This window comes from Crinia signifera, chromosome 5 (genome assembly GCF_055691185.1).
Source record: "Crinia signifera chromosome 5, ASM5569118v1, whole genome shotgun sequence".
NCBI classification, from domain to species: domain Eukaryota; kingdom Metazoa; phylum Chordata; class Amphibia; order Anura; family Myobatrachidae; genus Crinia; species Crinia signifera.
Window position 1 is genome coordinate 290,837,913 of NC_139221.1, and position 15,376 is coordinate 290,853,288.

General features: G+C 48.1%; 1 protein-coding gene across 1 annotated transcript in view; it reads right to left on the reverse strand.

The window, feature by feature from the left end:
* GPR158 (G protein-coupled receptor 158) overlaps nucleotides 1-15,376 on the reverse strand; it is a 265,624-nt gene that overhangs the window by 140,961 nt on the left and 109,287 nt on the right. The window contains exon 3 of the mRNA XM_083189245.1: nucleotides 14,094-14,196. Coding sequence (XP_083045371.1) covers nucleotides 14,094-14,196 — 103 coding nt within the window. The remainder of the gene's footprint in view (nucleotides 1-14,093; nucleotides 14,197-15,376) is intronic.

The following is a 15,376-nucleotide window of genomic DNA, read 5'->3' on the forward strand; positions in this document are numbered from 1 at the left end:
GTTTTCTCAACCAGGGGAAACCCAACACGATGGGTACCGAAGGACATGAGGTTAACAAGAAAGTGATCTCCTCCTGGTGAAATAGACCAATGGTCAACTGTATGGGTGGAGTCTGAAAAGTAACGGCCCCATTGGACAGAACCCCACCATCTAAGCCCCGTAAGGTAATGGGGATAGGTAGCTGGAGTTGCGGAATCCCCAAGCTCTGGGCGAGGGAAGAGTCCAAGAAATTACCAGCCGCGCCGCTGTCAATAAATACTGACCCCGAAAAATTACCCCCTTGAAAATAAATCTGGGCCGGGATAAGTAATGAATCTAGAGAGGAAAAGAGCTGGAGGCCAAAGTGAACCCTCTCTTCGTTCACTTGGCCCGGCCTTTTACTGGCCTATTGGGGCAATTTCTCAAGATGTGACCTTTACAGCCACAGTATAAACACAGACCTGAACTTAATTGACGAGCCCTTTCTTCCGGGGAAATGCGAGCTGCCCCAAGTTGCATGGGCTCCTCACTTTCCTCAGGGGTCATCGGAACATAGGGAACCACCCGAGTGAGCGAGCCCCGCTCCGACCTCCGCTCGCGGAGGCGGCGGTCAATTTTAATGGCTAATTCCATTAACTTGTCCAATGTTTTAGGTGCCGGGTATTGGATGAGGCAATCCTTGATCTCATCGGAAAGACCACAACGAAACTGACTGCGTAATGCAGGGTCGTTCCACCCGCAATCATTCGCCCATCGGCGGAACTCGGTACAATAAACCTTGGCTGGGTCTTTCCCTTGCCTAAGGGCTCTAAGATGGGTCTCTGCTGAGGCTTCGCGGTCAGGATCATCATACAACAACCCTAGGGAACTAAAGAAGCTGTCTACGGAAGCCAGGGCTGGGCTGTCCGAAGGCAATCCAAAGGCCCAGGTCTGGGGGTCACCCTGGAGCAACGAGATAACTAGTCCAATACGCGTGTTTTGAGCCGAAAATACAACTTGCAACTCTCACGAAAATTAAAAAAGGTTTTGCGGTCTCCAGAGAACCGATCAGGCAAGTTCATTTTGGGATCTGAACCCCCTGAGTCTGGAGGTCGCGACCTCTGCTCTTGGGACGCTACCTTCAAGGACAATTCCCGGACCATCTGAGTAAGCCCTTGAAGCTGATCAGAAAAAGTCTGAGACGGGGTACTCATAATATCAAACGACACAAAATAACTACCCCTCCAAGTATTTGACAGGGGAGACCTGTCTTTATTCTGGCCGGTTATAATGTTATGTTGCCCTGGCTTGGGCACCAGGGACAATACGGGTTCCAGACGGAGAGATGATAAGGCGTGAGCCCACAGCCGGGACCGCCGGTTAGGACGGCCACAGCGGGTCCTACACTCTCTCTGTTGAGTCCCCAAGGCAGGTGGCAAACCCCTGCGGAGCTAGGCTTCACCTGTGGCCGCCGCGTTCGAAGGAGCGAGTTAAGCCCGCTCCGACCCCGATGCAGCCAGGTCTTATGTGGTGACAAGGGGTAAGCGACCGCCACGGGGAGCACTCAAGAGGATAAGCTGTCTACTGGTCCTAACTGGAAACTGGCCCCTAACTGCCGGCACCAGGCCAAGACGGGGAGTGCGACCTAGTCGCAGACACCAGCGGATAGAAGGGAGTCCCCAAGAATACTCCAAAGGGACCGTGACTCCCAAAGCAGGGATCTGGAAGAACGGTGACACTCCTGCCTAAACAGAAAACTAATGGCAGACGGGGGCCAGGGAACACATACAAAAGGACGGGGACAAGGAAACAAAGAAGATAACAAAGGACAGTCCCACGGAGGGGCTAGCCACGGAGGGCCAGAGAACCAAGGAAGATAAAGACCAGAGCTCCACTGGAGCACTTACGTGACCCACGAAAGATGGAGACAGTGGGTCCGCTGCAGGCTCACAGGCTGATGGAGGAATACAGCAGAGGAGTCCGGTGAAGTGCTGGAAACAAGGGATCCACAGGAACAAACAGCTGACCGGCTGGGAGACAGGACAGGCTGCAATGGAGATCTGCAGCCAGGAGAACTGGGACCAAGGACCCAGGGGACCGGAGAGAAGAAGCTGATAGCAACAACAGCACAAAGCTATAACCGGCGTCTGTGCCCAGCAGACGCCGGCTATTTATTCAAATCTCGCGCCGCCTGACTGACGTCAGGCGCGCGCGTTGCTGGCTGCCGGGCGGAAGCTCGGGGACGTTGCCTAGCAACGCCCCGACGCTTAGCCTCCGAGCGAGGCTTGGGACACTGCTCGGCAGCGTCCCCCGCCGCGTCAGATGACGCTGCGTCTGCAGCGTCAGATGACACTGTGCTCGCCGTCCGTCCGGGTGCAAGGACACCCGGACGGCGTGCAACAATAAGAAAGCCATGTACACTGCTAATTGGTACTGTGATATTTAATAAGGTTGTGCATCTAATATGTTAGGTTTGACCTGCACCTGCACAATTAAAATGGCCCAACATATTCAAGGTTCTCCAGAGCTACACCTAATTAAATTGGACAATAACAATTGGAAGCTGGGCATATTAAAGCATTCAGCACAAATGAAAAATATTCTTTCATATAGCCCTTTTGGAGGGTGAAATATGTTAGAAGTTATTGCCCAGCTATTTGCACTTCTTGATTACCAGTCCGGTACCAGCCGATGACCACTCTAAATCGATATTTGATTTACCAGCATTCATCTCTCCCAACACGGCGTCAGCACATCTAGCTATCAAAGCCGCAGCTTGAGGTCTTCTGGGAGAAAGCCGACAGGTGCAGGAGGCACAACAACGTGAGTGAGAGACACTTCGCCGTCCCCAGCCTTCGGCAGCGCAGGTAAGAGACACGCTGACCGCACCAACTGCTCCGTCTCTCCGTCAGCCTCCTACCAGTGGGACACTCCATCATACCATTAACACCTAGGCAGGGCTTAAAGTGGTCACGTAGAGGTGGGGGAACTAATTTCTCTATGCCACCTATTTAACCCCCCCCCCTTCGCCCTCCCCTACCCCCATTAGGCAGAGACAGGGCCAGTTGTATGGCTTTTGGCATCCACCTGCAAACTAGAATGTTTTTCTGTGAGAAATGCTCCACCTCACCATTAGAGGCACCTAGGACAGTTGTACACGGCAGCACAGATGAGAGACATTCTTCCCGTACACATACCCACTAACCACCAATATTACAAAACTGTACCCTGGTGAGCAGCTTACTATACAAAAGACTCCCCATTGTGAGTGCCGTGGCCCAGCATCACTACGGGTATTGCTGGGCATTTCAATTGATCCCACGGAATCATTTATATGGCAAGTGTCTACATTTACAAATACCTATTTAAAATAGTCTGGCTTTCATTGCTGGAATACGTACAAACTGCAATATCTTGATATAAAGCTCTATTTTAATATATGTGTGCACTATATGTATTTTCAATATAACATATTTTATTTAATTAATTTATAGGTGGCCGTCTAGTTTGTTTGTGAAAATTAACTATTTATTAAGTAGTATCCATTTAGTTATTGTGTATGTGTATTCATGGTGTTTTCAAGTACTTATAATTAGCGCAGTATCTCCACCTTTGGGGTAATTGCAGTGTAGAGTAAGAGATAAGCTAGGAAACACGGCAGTGTACACTGAGAGTAAGGTTAGGAAACATGGCAGTGTGCAGTGAGAGTAAGGTTAGGAAAATGGCAGTGTAGTTTAGGGTCGGCCTTGCTGTTATGCCGAATACGCAGTTGAGTAAGGATCCAGAGTATCAGGGTGCCAACAGTGTCTTCTTCATTGCTGTCAGGACCCTAATTACTATGGATCCTAACTCAGCTACCACTCGCTGTAAGGAGGACAGCTGCCAGATGGGCACAAATGAAAGCCGGGACAGCCGACAGAGAGCAGTGGGCTGCCCGACTGTATTCAGAGATTCAAAGCAGGTTCGCAGCTATTTTGAAATTTCCTGCTGGCTCGCGAGCCAAATGGAGCTTGCGGCCACCACTGCACTCTCTCTGAATACAGTCGGGCAGCCCACCGCTCTCTGCCCAGCTTTCGATTTTGACCGGCTGGTGGCTTCCCTCCAGCAAGCGGCAGTATTTTACTCCCCCTTGGCAATGAGCCTTGGCAATGAGCATGTAATCCCCCATGGCAATGAGCATGAAACCCCCTTGGCATCAAGCATGAAGCCCCTGGCATCGAGCATGTAACCTCTGGCATTGAGCAAGAACCCCCTAGCAATGAGCAAGCAGGTAAGCAACACTTATGTGTCATAATATGTATTGGGCATCATGGTGTGTGGTATAATATGTAATGGGCATCACAGTTTGTAGCACAATGTGTAATGGAAATTATGATGTGTGGCACAATGTGTAATGTGCAGTGTGTCTAAGGGGCATAATGTGAATTGGTACTATTATGTGGCCATGTCCTAAATTTTTTACACATGCCTCCGGCGCGCTGTCCCTGTTTTTACAATTGATACTCCACCCACATTGTAGCTCCACCCTCAATGAGGGGGCGCTAAAATCTATTTTTGCTTACCAAAAAAAATTAGACTCTGGACAGCCCTGGTGCAGAGTAAGAGTAAAATTGGGAAACATGGCAATGTAGAGTAAGAGATACTGTAGGTTAGGAAACATGGCACTGTACTGTACAGTGAGAATAAGGTTAGGAAACGTGGCAGTGTGCAGTGACAGTAAACTTAGGAATTATGGCAGTGAGAGAAAGAGTAAGGTTAGAAAACATGGCAGTGTGCAGTGAGAGTAAGGTTAGGAAACATGGCAGGGTTCAGTGAGAGTAAGGTTAGGAAACATGGCAGTGTAGAGTGAGATTTAGGTTAGGAAACATGGCAGTGTGCATTGAGAGTAAGGATAGGAAACATGGCAGTGTAGAGATAGGTTAGGAAATATGGCAATGTGCAGTGACAGTAAGGCCCATACACACTAGAAGATTTTCATTTCAAAAGACTTTGCCAAAATCTGTGAAAGATATATCTGTCACCAAAGTAGTGCGTACACACTGAGCTACTTTCCCCAAAGAGCAAGAGATTTTCATGAGGCGAAAGACTTTGCTGAAAATCTTTCATATAAAAGGCTATTTACATAATGGGCGGGGTTTGAATTCCAAGGGTGGAAGCAGGGGCCATTTTATTCAGTGCATTTGTGTTCTAGGGGCCTGATTCAGAACTGATCGCTGGGCTTATATTCGGAGGCCAGCAAACAGGTAAACGCTACCTGACTCTGCTCCGACTGGGCAAAATCCCACCCATGTGCACAACTACGATTTAATTTGCCACCGTGCACGTAGGGAGAAATCCGTTCACCTGCCCCAGCAATGTATACATTACTGCCACAACAAAATATACATTGGGGGGCAGTGGCGGTGGTAACATATACATTGTTGACCTGCGTCGGCAGTGTATACATTAACGCCATAAAAATATACATTGATGGCCAGTGGCAGCGGTATCATATACATTGCTGGTCTGCTCTAGCAGTGTTTACATTAATAACTATTATCACTATACATTGGTGACCAGCAGTGCTTAAAGTGGTCCTGGTGAGGTGGTGAAATTCGCTTCCTTGACTCTCCCCTCCCCCCCCCCCCATTATGTCACAGCCACACAGTCAGGAAAATAATAATGTGGGCCACATAATACCTTCCCTGATTCAAATGATGCCCCACAGTGCAAAACAACCCAACACCTAATAAAAACGGAACATTTTGTGCCAAAAAATTTAGGGCATGGCTTTATGGGACAGGGACACAGAAATGCACAAAGTAATGCCAAGTACACATTATGCCACACACCGTAATGCCCATTATACTATATGCCAAACACGGTAATGCCCATTTCACAATATGCCAAACATGGTAATGCCCATTTTTTATTATGCCACATAAGTGCCGCATGTAAATACATGCTCATTGCCAGGTATTACATTCTCAGTGCCAGGGGTAACATGCCCAGTGCCAGAGGTGTGCACTGTGTGGGAAAGGAGACAGCAGGGCAGAGCGGTGGGAAACCCGGATGTCACAGAGCAGGTCCATCTGTCCGTGGTGCGGCTATTTCAAATGACTCGCGAGCCAATCGGTGCTCGCGGCCCGGCAGCTGCTCATTTGTTGCCGTCCCACAAGCTCTGATTGGCTCACGAGCCGTGAGTTGGCACATCATTTTAAAATAGCTGCGACACGGACGGATGGACCTGCTCTGAGACATCCGGATTTCCCACCGCTCTGCCCGGCTGTCAGCTGTTTAGCGATGCGGACGGAGGCGGAACCATTCCACCTCCAAAATGGAACTGATGGAACGCAGTTCCGCCCCGTTCCTGCTCACTTTAACCCTGGTGGGCAGTGGTACCCATAATATGTACATTGCTGGCCTGTGTCAACAATGTATATATTACTGGCTTGTAAGTAACATTGGTGGGCAGTGATGCCACTAAAATATACATTGCTGGCATGTGCCAGCAATGTATATATTACTGGCTAATTCATAATTATTTGTGGGCAGCAAGCAAATTAATAATCATTGGTGCCCAGTGGTGCCAATAATATATACATTGCTGGCCTGTGCCAGCAATGTATATCTTACTGGCTTATAAGTAACATTACATTGGTGGCAAGTGGTGCCAGCAATATATATATTGCTGGCATATACCAGCAATGTATATATTACTGCCTTAAAAATGTAACATTGGTGCCCAGTGGTTCCAGCAATATATACATTGCTGGCATATGCCAGCAATGTATATATTACTGCCTTAAACATTAAACATTGGTGGCCAGCAGTGCCCCCTGCTCTCGGTGCTCTGTGTTAAGCATAGCAGGGGGGCGGGGCCAGCAGAGTGTGTTGCCGGGTGAGGGAGAAGTGCTCCGTGGTGAGCAGAGCACTGAGCAGGAGAGTGGAACAAGCAGACAGGGACTCGGAGCAGGATGCGTGGAGCCGACGCAGCAGCACTTGGACAGGGTGAGTATTATGACAGGCGGGGGTGGGGGGGCGGCGCGGGGCGGCGGGGCGGTCCGCCGGGCTGAAAGTGGTTAATCTTTCAGCCCGGCAGCGTACACACACAGCGATGATGGATGGTAAACCATCCATCATCGCTACATCTGCTGGTAAAACCAGCAGATGAACCACCTTGCTAGCGATGATGCGGGAGCGCGCATCATCGCTAGTCGGCAATCTGGGGGGGCATACACACTAGGCGATTTTCAGCTGAAAATCGCTCAAAACTGCTGTTTTGAGCGATTTTCAGCTCAAAGTCTGCAAGTGTGTATGGGCCTTAAGGTTGGGAAACATGACAGTGTAGAGATAGGTTAGGAAATATGGCATTGTGCAGTGAGAGTAAAGGTGGCAATACATCAGAAAGATATTGTACCCAATCTTAATTGATTGTAAGATGGATTGTATGACTGATTGTATGATGGACTGATGCAGATTCGGCGCACATCTTGTGTACACAATCATACAATCCATCAGCAGATGGATTGTATGATTGATTGTATGATTGATTGTGAGTAGATTGTGTGTCCAAAAACCACCAAGGACTGCCGGGGATTTCAAGGGAAATTGTACACAATCATGAGCGCAACCGATCTTAAAATCGATCTTTCTGATGAAAAAATTGCATAAAAATCGGCCAAATCGAATGTATGTGACATGAGGTCCGATGCGATGCACGGTCCCATGTGCATCACATCGGAGCTACTGAATCACACATAGGGTCCGTCACGTCGCAGCCAGGCAGGCTTGGCTGAGATTGCATGTGATACATCAAATGCAACAAGCACAGCATATGGGCCCTTATTCTGATCTGGGCGGTACGGCCCGCGTGCGGCCGTACCGCCGATGTTTTCGCTCTGCACATGCGCAGAGGTCACTCTGCGCATGTGCAGGGGAATTCGCCGCACAAAAATTTAATACGCCGCAAAGGGGGCGTATAGGGGCGTGAGGGGCTTAATAGCCTCATTTACCTATGAATACGCCCAGCGTTTCATGGGCGTTCCCATGCAAACGCGGGGCGTATGCATGGTAATGAGGCTATGACGCCAGTGATGGGGGCGGAAAGCTGACATCGCCGGATGTCAGCTCTCCGCCCCCATACAAGCTTTCACACGGACGATTGTCCGTGTGGTCTAAGCTTGCGTGAGCTGGTGGAGCGTGCGGCCCTGCCTTCGATGGTCGCCGACCATCGAATGCAGGGGGCAGCTCCCACCATGGTGGAGGCGTACGCCCCACCATTTTCATGCGGATCGCCAGCCGTCCGCGTACGGACGGCCGTGGCGATCCGTATTGGAGGCGGGGATTGGTTTGTGCGGCCGGAGCAACGTATGCGGCTCCGGCCGCACAGACCAGAATAAGGGACTTGGTGTATAGTATGCGGTCCTGCCACCCGGGAGGTTCAAGTTGGTATCACAGGCGACTTGGAGAAGTTGCCTAGTGTATGGCCAGTTTAAGGTTAGGAAACTTAGCAATGTACATTGAGAGTAAGGATAGGAAACATGGCAGTGTAGAATAAGGGCAAGGATAGGAACATGGCAGTGTAGACTGGCAGTGTAAGGTTAGGAAACTTGGCAGTGTGCAGTGGGATTGTAAGCTTGCATCAGGGACCTCTTACCTCCAAGTCTGTCTGTTGTTACCCAGTTTGTTTTATCACTGTCTACAATTGTAAAGCAAAACGGAATCTGCTGCGCTATATAAAACTAAATAAGTGGGAGTAAGGTTAGGAAACATGGCAGTGTGCAGTGAGAGTAATGATAGGATACATGGCAGAGTGCATTGAGAGTAATGGTGCCCACACACGCACCGATCCCGGTGGTGCGATGCTATGCGATGGGGTGCGCGCTCCCGCGGCACCTCATCGCACAGTACAAAAAGTATGTGCTGCACATACTTTTTGTACTGGCTTTTTATTGCATAGCATCGCATCGCATGCACATCGTATGCACAAGGCATACGATGCAATGCTATGTGTGCTAGTTAAGCACAGAACGCACACTGGGATCGATGCGTCTGTGGGCACCTTAAAGTTAGGGAACATGGCAGAGTGCAGTGAGAGTAATGATAGGATACCTGGCAGTGTGCAATGAGAGTAATGATAGGATACATGGCAGTGTGCAATGAGAGTAACGTTAGGAAACATGGCAGTGTACAGTGAGAGTAATGATAGGAGACATGGCAGTGTAGAATACGAGTAAGGATAGGAACATGGCAGTCAGGGGCGTAACTAGTGTAAGGCAGCCCCCGCTGCCGCTTGGGGGCGCGGGGGCTGCGTGGGCGCCGGGTGGGGGCCCCTGTCCGGCACTGCTGCGATTAGTGGTGTATCTATGCTTTGGCAGGCGCCGGGTGTAATGAAGGAGCCCCAGGTCAGCGGTGTGCGTCGGGCTCAGCGGCTGGGCTGTGCTTCCATAGCACACAGGATCTATTGCCCTCCGGATCCCCTGCAGCTGCCTGCTACATTTATTTTCTGCGTCTCCGCCGGCTGCCCGGCCATTTTAAATGCGGCCATGGCTAGTGAGCTCAATCAGAGCTAGCAGCTCGGCAGCCGCTCTGATTGGCTGCCGGGCCGCGAGCTCTAAATAGTTAATGAATTGGCGCCGCATTTGAAATGGCCGGGCACTGCGGGCAGCCGGCGGAGACGCAGAAGCTAAATGTAGCAGGCAGCTGCAGGGGCTGGCTGGGGCGGGCTGTGATGTGTCCCCCATGCCATTAGATTTAGGTCTAGTGACACGATGATTGCGTGTGGCTGGGAGGGATCACCTGACAGCCGGGATGTATCTTCTTCCTGCCTCCCCGGCTGTCAATGTCAGGCAGCGGCTTAGTCACTGCTGTGACCAGCCGCATAGGAGAGCTCTGAAAGTGGGCAGGGCTAAAGGGGCTGCTTAGCAGGGCTCCATTAGGGTCGGCCATTAGTGGGGCTCCATGAGAGGGCAGGGAGGATCATGCTAACGTCAGCATGCAGTCAGCAGAGGGGAACAGACAGTGGAGCAGTGGCACGCTGGTCGCCAGAGGAAAGAACATAAATGCAGCAGCAAAAACTTCCTGGATGTCAGGCTGCACGCCACTGTGCAGGGGAGCAAGCTGCTGTCAAGGAACATCCGCAGAACCGGGGTCCAGTATAAAAAAAGGTAATCTTTTTGGCTATGGTGAGAGATGGGGCTGCGAGGTGGACACAAGGGGGGCTTGGACACCAGCCTGAGAAAATCGGGCAATTTGCTCTCCAGCATGCTCCACAATAATGATCTATATATGGGGGGGGGGGGGGGGCGCACCAAAGCTTTTTTGGCAGGGGGGAGCAAAATTTGTAGTTACGCCACTGATGGCAGTGTAGACTGGCAGTGTAAGGTTAGGAAACATGGCAGTGTGCAGTGAGAGTAAGGTTAGGACACATGGCAGTGTGCAGTGAGAGTAATGATAGTGCAGTGGCATAAGTTCGACCCAGTTGCCTGGAGGCAAGATGTGTATTGCCCCCACACACACACACACACACACACACACACACACACACACACAAAACCTTATTTAAAGTATAAACTGTATGTCTGTTATGAAATATAACAGACATATATACAGTCTATCTATCTATCTATCTATCTATCTATCTATCTATATATATATATAGCAAGAGAGAGAGATAGAACACATATTTCAGAACTCCGAAGTGATATCAATGGCTTTCAATTAATGGATTGCAGGGGAGGAGAGGTGCCCCCTTGGGAGCAGGAGCCCGGTGGCATATGATTCTATTGTCTTCCAGAGTTCTGCCTCTGTGGCAGTGTAGAATGGCAGTGTAAGGTTAGGAAACATGGCAGTGTACAGTGAGAGTAATGATAGGAAACTTGGCAGTGTACTGTATTTAAGTGTCCCCAATACATACTGTACACTATAATAACATACAGTACATGGATCAGTATAATAAATGCATGGATTTTTTCCACAAAATATTATTTTGAATCCAGTTTGTAAAATAATCAGTGCAGTAATTTAGTTATAAACCATGTCTGGTAATAGCTATTAGCCTGCTTTCTATCATACAGGTACTGTATTCTGCGAACATACCGATAACAGATACACAGAACAGGCATATTCCTGCAGGCAAAATTATCAATAATTTCTCTAGTTAAACACTCTGGTTTATTTCCATATATTAGAAAAGAACGAATATGAAGTTATACTGTTTGGCACAAATCCTTCCTTGGCGTACATTCAAGCGTCTGCAGGTGCAAGAACTGAGACACCCACTTACATACCACGCCAATATCACCAAACTAAATGACAATTGGCCTTGCGTGAGACTAAAAATCAGGCCCATAATGTATTTTACATATAAATTACATGAGCATGTAGCCCCTCTTATTTGTTATATGGTACCAGTTTTAGTGATGCTTTCCTACAGTAGACCCAACCAGGGGTTACAGTGAGGGGGGACAGGATGGAACTGAGTTCCACCACCTCTGATGTTCAAGTGGAACTAGGTCAACCTCCACCTTGGTCCTGCTCAGTAACTCTAACAGAAAAGCATTATAGTTTGCAGAGGGGTGCCAAAAACCCAATCAGTGGCCCTGGCTCTATATAATATGAGGATGGGAGAGGAATTTTTAGGTGGTAGATGGAATTTCCCCACCTCTCCAGGACCACTTTATGCCCTGGGTCTAACTAGTGTCTTACATTGCCCATGGCACAATCGATTCGTAAGGAGGATTAAAACTGCACCTGGTACTATGAAGTGCTCAGGCTCTATATACTGTATACTGTACAACATACCAACTGTAAAATTCTTCCATACGTCAACCTCATGTACTATTGAGGGTACTATATAATTACATACACATTAGGCCCCTCACCTAAAGTGCTTTAACATATGCAAAAAGCTACAGATGGTGCGCCTCTAAACCTTGCCCGGGGATCGCCAGCATGCCCGCGCTGGCGATCGCCGGCACAGAGGTGCTCCATCTGACTGGGACACGCCACGGCGGCATCCTGCCCTTCTCCTCTTCAGGGAGACGGGAAGGGATAGGGGGGGGTGACGGGGTGGCGAGGGGCACAGGGGGAGGCAGCGGGTGGTGGAGAAAGCTCCGTAGCCACGGGGCGTGCGCGAGCGTCTCGTGCGCCCCTGGGGAGAGTCGGCCGCTGGCTGCAAGAAAGAGGTCGGCTCTATCTGTACACACAACATATATTTTAAAATAACTTCTGTAGCAAGGAGGGTAATTCAGACCTCACAGTTGTGAGTTGGCACGGTCAGTGTTCAGTTAAAATGCTGTGCTGCTAGAGTGAAATCCTGCCTTTCATATGAATGGGCTCGCTGAATACAGGCATATCTGGCCTATTGCCGACGATACACACCCTCCCCTAAAATGCTCTGGCACACCTGCATTTTTTTATGACACTCCTAGAATATTTCTTAGCATGCCCACTAAATGGGCGGTTACCACCCCCTGGCATCTACAGATGGAGTGGGCATCATCCTTGGCCGGCGCTTGCCAGATCTCTTGCACTGGCGAGCGCTGGCGATAGAGACTGGGACGCGCGTGCGCCTCACACGCATGTGCGTCCCAGTATCATGGCGGCTGGGCAGCGTCTCCCTGCCCGTCTCCGCTGAGACACTGCCCAGTTCGGGGGGGGGGTCGGTGAAGCGAGGGGGACCAGCAGGGGAGTCGGGGGAGGTGGCAGGGACCGGCGGCAGGCTCCACTTGCAAAGTGGCGTGCGAGCGTCTCATGCGCCCGCGCCCCTGGCGGTAGCCAGCCGCTGCAAAGATGGTACTCGCTCCATCTGTACATCATGTCAGTCACCTTGTGAATGGAGTGTGAGTATAAATTGTACCAGTATTTCATCGCAGCATACCCTCTCGCTTGCATACTGTGAACAGTGTACATGCGCAGTATATCGATATTTGCCCCTTGTGTGGATTCGCAGCTGTGCAATCAGGTCTGAATTACACCCACTATTTCAGCAAGTTCCTTGGACTACAGAGGAGGCCACTCGCTGTGAGCTTAATTTCACTCTTGTCATCCCTCTAGTTACATCATTGGTTTCAGGTTAGTTCCTAAATGCTCTTTATATGAAATACAAAAATATATACTTATTGGTAATATTAATAAGCCATAAATGTCCTGTATATGTACACTACAGTTCAAAAGTTTGGCATCACTTAGATATTTCCTATTTTTTAAAGAAAGGCACTGTTTTGTGGATACCATTTAATGAAGCTGCCAGGACCTGTGAGGCATCTATTTCTCAAACTAGAGACTCTGATGTACTTGTCTTCTTGCTCAGTTGTGCTCTGGGCCTCCCACTTCTCTTTCTCTTTCTACTTTGTTTAGAGCCTGTTTGTGCTGTTCTCTGAAGGGAATAGAACATACCATTGTAGGAAATGTTCAGTTTTTCTGTAATTTATCGCATGTAATATCCTTCATTTCGAAGAACAAGAATAGACTGTTGAGCTTCAAATGAAAGTTCTTTTTTTCTGGCCATTTTGAGAGTATAATCGAAACCACAACTGGGATGTTCCAGATACTCCACTAGCTCAAAGGAAGGCCAGCTCTATAACTTCTGTAACGAGCAAACCCATTTTCAGCTGTGCGAACATAATTGCACAAGGTTTTCTAATCATCCATTAGTCTTCTAATACGACTAGCAAACACTATGTACCATTCGAACACTGGAGTGATGGTTGCTGGAAATGGGCCTCTATACACTATACTTACCTACCCTCCCAGAATGTATAGACCACGCCCCCTTTCGATAGGCCACGCCCCCAAAATTGCTGCGCGCCTTCGGCGTGCACCCTGTCCCGCCCCGGTGTCTCCAGATGTTGGGAGGTATGACAATGTATTGAGTGTATTCCTGATTGATTTAATGTTATCTTCATTGAAAAAAAAGTGCTTTTCTTTCATAAATAAGGACATTACTGAGTGACCCCAAACTTTTGAACGGTAGTGTATATAGGGTCCAGCAGAAAAGACGAAACATAGCGCTAAATGTATGTAGGTGATTATAGAATTATAAAGTTGCACACCACTGGGAATTTACTGTATAACCCTGACAAGGATAAAAAGGAGTCCTGCATTATTAATGACACTGTTTTTTTTTTCTTGCTCAACCAAAAGGCACTTACTTTGAAAGCCATTCACTGAAAACATGTCAAGATGATAAAATCCAGGCTTGCAAATGCATTTGTAGGCTCCGAGAACAAATCCAAGGCCCTTAATTGGTATACACTGAAATAAAGAAAACAAGCAATATAATACATGCAGACTTGGAAAATGCTTTAAAGAACAGCAGCTCAGCATATTTCTACATATATAACTTTTATATTCTTTTGCGTGATCTCCTAGTACAATCCTAATAAGACTGATAATCTGGTCATTCGAGTGCATACAGTATTCAGTTGATTTTATTAATGTGGACATTGTGTACTACCGTATGAAGATACATATATGGTTACCCATGTATGTTTTCCTGCCTTATATTATTCTCCTTAAAAACCACGTATCAATTCTTATATACAAAGCAGGGAAAACACAAATTGTAGTGTTTATAATAAAGTACATAAAAAGAAATGGGTCATAGAATAAATGTTTTATATTACCATCAAGTCATAGGCAAAATGGCAGAAGGTGGGCGCAACCCTCCTGGATACCGGTGCAACTGCAGTTGGGGGGAGTGGGCTGAGGGGCGGGCTGCAGTCCCCCTTGGCAATGAGCTGTTTAGTTCCCCTTGGCAACAAGCTATTAAGTCCCCCTTAGCAATGAGCTATTTCAGTCCTCCTTGGCAATGAGCTGTTTAGTCCCCCATGGCAACTAGCTATTCAGTCCCCCTTGGCAATGAGCTATTTAGTCCCCCTTGGCAACAAGCTATTTTAGTCTCCCTTGGCAACAAGCTATTTTAGTCCCCCTTGGCAATGAGCTTTTTCAGAGCCCCTTGGCATCGAACATAAAGCCCCTGGCATCGAGCATGAAGCCTCTGGCATCAAGCATTAAGCCCCTTGACATCGAGCATGAAGTTCCTAGCAATGAGCATGTAGGTAAGTTGCACTTATGTGTCAAATGTGTAATAGGCATTACGGTTTGTTATTTAGTATGTAATGGGCATCATGTGTGGCCTTATGTGTAAATGGCATTATAGCATGTGGCTTTATGTGTAATGGGCATTACGGTTTGTTATATAGTATGTAATGGGCATTATGGTGTTATATAGTATGTAATGGGCATTACGGTTTGTTATATAGTATGTAATGGGCATTACGGTTTGTTATATAGTATGTAATGGGCATTACAGTTTGTTATATAGTATGGAATGGGCATTACGGTTTGTTATATAGTATGTAATGGGCATTATGGTTTGTTATATAGTATGTAATGGGCATTACGGTTTGTTATATAGTATGTAATGGGCATT